The 4850-nt window shown below is 31.1% G+C and overlaps 1 protein-coding gene across 1 annotated transcript in view; it reads left to right on the forward strand.

Annotated features, from left to right (window-relative positions):
• Positions 1-378: 378 nt before the first annotated feature.
• The window catches only part of pum (pumilio), a gene marked incomplete in the record, with an annotated part of 221757 nt that continues 217285 nt past the window's right edge, over positions 379-4850 (forward strand). Inside the window, 1 exon segment of the mRNA XM_014424361.3 lies at positions 379-676. Within this exon segment, the coding sequence (XP_014279847.3) occupies positions 476-676 (201 nt within the window).

Genomic DNA, 4850 nt, shown 5'->3' on the forward strand with positions numbered 1-4850 from the left:
CAAAAAACTAAATTAAAAAAAAAAAAGTTGTCTGTTATACCACTGTACAAGCAAAGCAGCTATATATGTTTAATTTTCAATCATAATTTTTTCTTATGTTGAATATGTAATGAATGCTGTCTTAATGTTGAATGACTTGAAGATTATATACGGTCAGTTTCCTGGCAGCGGACTAGTTATACGTCTATCCAACTCCATCAATGTGTCCTATATATAGGACAGGTAGACCATGTTTATTCCGTAGGCAAATTGAAAAATATTTATGGAATAGAGGGAATGTGATTGCATAAATATGAACCGACTTGGGGGAAGGAGGAGGGGGACAGCGATGGCGGAGTGGGGGTGGCCGGTGGTGGGGGATGGAAGGTGGTGCAGTCTTGTCTCGGGTTCCGCGAGTCAACTATGCCACGGCTCAGGGTGTGACGTGTTTGTTTTTGTTTGTTGTTGTTGTTGTTGTTGACGCAGTGACAGTGTTATGGTAGTGCTGGAGAGCCCCGGCCCCCTGAGTACGGGGGTCGGCCTCGTCGATCCCCCTTCTAGCCCGGAGTCGCCTCCGAGTTCGGCCATACCTGTCATAACTCATTCCAGGACGACCATGAAACTGTTACCGAAGAGGTTCATCAACATCCACTCGTGGCTCAGCCCGATCTGCCCCAAGCAGCTCAAGGAAGCTATGGTACACCAAAAGTTATAATTACCCTAATATATTTATTAGAGGGATGTATGAAAACTAAACAGTATACAATTTGATAAGGCAAAATAAAATAAAGTTAACAACAATCAGTAACAATTTAGCTTTTTAACTTTATATACCTACCAACTGTTTAAAAAAAAAATCCATGTCGCTGAAGCTTGGATACCTCATAAGTTCGAAAAAATGTATTTAAAAAATAGTTAAAATTAATGCTTCTATAGACATATGGATAGAATTCGTAAGTTCCAATAAAATATATAGGTATCTCATAATTTTTTTTTTCTTATATAAAACTAAAAAGTTACTTTTGTTGATTTTTTCGAATTTCCTTACGAGATATCAGGGCTTAAGCGACGGTTAATAGTGTTCGTGGCTAACGCCGTGAATGAAAGAAGCATTGTACCATATAAAAAGAAATGAAGGCCGATCAAAATTTATCTATTGATGGAAATATCCTGAGTTTTCTTCAATTTAGAAAACATTAGATAGGTATCCAACGATATATAACATATATATATAAAATGTAGTATAGAAAAACTGGTTGAGGTGGGAGCTTTTGTGTGATGATGCATTATTACCAAAATATAAATTCAAAGATGCTAGAAAATACAATTTTAATTGTTAAATCTCTAAAGTACTTGATAAATTTTTTTTCATATCTTTCTTTTAAAAAATACCTATTACAAATTTGAAAATAAATTTCTAAAAGAAATTCAGGATAACAAGAACGTTGAATTTTTTATATTTACTGCGTATCACATCTTAGATGACGTTAAAATGTCGAAATATTCATTTAAAGTCTCTCGAATACCTAATTTTAATTGTTAAATCTCAATTGTCAAAGTACTCGCATAATTATTCAAAGTATAGAGTTAAAATTAGAAAATATTTTTCTAACATTTCAAAATAATAACTTTTTTTTTTTAGTTTCGAGGTAAAGCTTATGCAACAATAAATTATCAAAATATAAAATCCAAGTTTCCCAAATACCTAATTGTTAAATCTGGAAATTACTGAAATTATTATTTTTCTCGTTGTCATAACCTACTAAAAAAAAAAAAAAAAATGTAAAAGTCATAAAATAAATTTTAAAAAATATTTAATGAAAATAGTATAAAAATGTGTTACTATATTCTCTTCAATAAACTGTTGTATAAAAATATACAACAGAATTTCAGTTCCCAATAAATTTATTTGAACCAATGATAAAAATTATTGTTTTCATACTTCATACCTACTACTACTTACTCATCAATAATAAAAGAAATAAAATTTTGCAACTCTTTACTGAGAGCGAACGGTGAAAATGGTGAGAATAATATTAAAATTAAATTATTAAAGCTTTAGTGTTCTCTAACATTTATTTGTATTAGTATTATATGAATTAGCAACTACCGCCTCTCTAATAAAGCTAATTAGTTGACTCAAAGGCTTTGTTGTAGTCACATAGAAGTTACTAATTCACATTATCCTCATTTGTGTCATTAAAGTTTATTTATTTTATGAACAGTTTAATTATCTCTTTAATTAAATGTTTTGTCATAAACGAGATCTATTAATGAAATGTAGAATATGCTTTTATTTCGTAATGATAAATGAAGAATTATATGATGTTTTATTTTTCTATACTTGTGACCTTTTTATTTTGAGGTTTGTTAGTATAAAAATCTTAGATTTTTTGTTTCATAAACTAGTTTTATTATTGTATTAATGAAGATACGTATGAATATAATTTTAACAGTTTTTAAACCTGAATTATAAAGAGTAGTCGATTACAGGTTTCTGAAATCTTTACCGTAACTTCAGGGAATAAATCTATTTGAAAATAAGTAAACTTTAACGATACGATACGCTCTAAGACTTCGACTTAAAAATGTAATCCGGTCAAGTCCTAGATATTTACCGCCCGGAGTTAAACGCAAAAGTGATAAAAGTTTAAATAGAAATTAATGGATTGAGCTTGTAGTTTTGAGTTGTTCGTTGGACTTGCCTGTCTCTAATTAATATCCATCAGCTATTCATGGAATTGCTGACCATCTTTTTTTCCCCGTCCTCCTCTTTTTCCATTCCGTCCATCCGCCCGACTCGGCAGAATTATTGTTTTATTGGCATTATTGCGAAATTGGAGCATTGCCTTTTGAATCAGCAGTTTGTCGTATTGAATACAGCGCAAAAATCTTTAGCATAGGTGGCTGGCCTTCCTTATTTTTATTATTTTTTTAATACATACATTTTTATTTTGGAATTAAAGTTTATTTATGTAATTAAATAAATAAAACAGATTGAGGATGGATGATCGACGAGAATCACTCTTGAAGGAAGATTAAGTTGAAGTACACATCTAGATAGGACTTGTGTTGGCTGTCGGTAATGGAAGCTACCTTCAGAGGCTTTAAGCTCAGCTCGTTGTCCTGAAATTAATTAAATTTATTCAAAGATAAATTGTTATGTACCCTCTTGTTATAGTGTTTAGCTTGCTAAGGAGCTGTGTTTCCTTCTCTGCAGTTGCAATGTTTTCGTGTTATATACGCAATTACTTCGAATGTTCACAGCATCTTGACTTTTCCTGTCCATTTTGTTTCTATTTCGGGAAAATTTTGTTTGGACCTAATCTATATCTAAATATGAATTCATCTAATATAAATTTGCTATAGACTTGAAGTGGGTGTGTGCAGTACAATTGTTTGATTAGAAGTAACATATTTTTGCGTATATTTTATTCACTGCAATTAATTTTTTTTTAATTTATTCTTTAAAGTAAGTACTCTGTTCCTAGTAAATTCCTTATAAAAAAAAATAAAATAAGATAATTTTAATATAGTCGGTGCAGTACCAAAGTAGTAAGTATATCTTGGTTACTTCGCTTACATGTGACTTGATATTGATTTGTCTCTATTTACAAAAAATTCGAACTTACCAAATTTGATTCTCAGTACAATTTTAAGCTAAAGGACATTCGTGCATAAAGTAAAAGTTTTATTAAGAAATGAAATGGAATGTTGATTCCCAATAAATGCTTTCAAATATAAACGAAAAAGGATGAATGTCACAACTCCGAACTCTCACTTCTACATCTCTCTTTCTCTTTTTTCCTGAAGCAGTTCAGGGAGGTCGGAAAACTTGAGATGGGAACAGACTGTAACTTTTTTCTCTTCTGGATAAATTTTGTTCATTTATTTATTTTATTTTTTTTTGTTTTAACGATTAATTTTGTTAATTCAATAATTAGTATTTGAATTTAAGTGAATTTATATGCTGTACCTAACTGACTTATTGATACTAATTAATGGGACATATGTTTACTAATTGCATTCATAATTGGTCCGCCATTAGAGTTTTTTCCTTGATCCTGATTTGTAGCCTTGATTCATCTCAATTAACTCTAAAGTTCTAGTTCAAGGTTCCGGAGTGACTTTCAATCACTGAACTTTATCCGTGTTCGTTAATATTACGCCTTTGAAATGTTCCGATACTCGTCCTGTTATAAATTAATTATTTCAATAACTCATTTATCGATTATTATGCTTTGCTTGTAACATTCTTCATCTCGTTAATAGTAGTATTTAGCGAAATTTGAATGTGCCGTCATTCATTAATGAGACAGTTTTAAGCGCAATCACCGCGTCTGATTGCATTAAACGTTGGAGTTCTTCAATAATCAGTCAATCAACATGATGTTCTAAATTGCTTCTAATTTCGATTCCATAGTCACCTTTTTAATGTTTAAGAGGAAGAGATAGCTTCTATTTAAATTGACTTAAATATTTAAATTTTTGTTCATGATGGAGTATGAAGTATGGAGCAAGATTGATATCTTGCAGATTGGCGGATTCTTGATGGTTAGCCATAGTCAATGGAGTGTTTTTGGAAAACAACTGTGACGTTTTGAGACATAGGCTGGGCCATACCTACCAGTTTTTAGCAAATATTTATTTTCCCATACAATCGTCAGACGATCTATAACTCTTTTTTCGTAATTATGATTATATAGGGTTTTTTTTTAAGCCCGATAGAACTTGAAATTGTAAAAAATAACACAAAAAATTAAATTGTAATAAAAATTTTTTTTTTATTCGAAAGATCAATACGTGACATTAACATTTGAAAATGATTTCGGGCATATGGGCACCGCGGCTGTTCTTGACGAAGCGCATTC

This window comes from Halyomorpha halys, unplaced genomic scaffold (assembly GCF_000696795.3).
Source record: "Halyomorpha halys isolate HHAL.00 unplaced genomic scaffold, Hhal_1.1 Scaffold466.1, whole genome shotgun sequence".
Classification (NCBI taxonomy): Eukaryota; Metazoa; Arthropoda; class Insecta; order Hemiptera; family Pentatomidae; genus Halyomorpha; species Halyomorpha halys.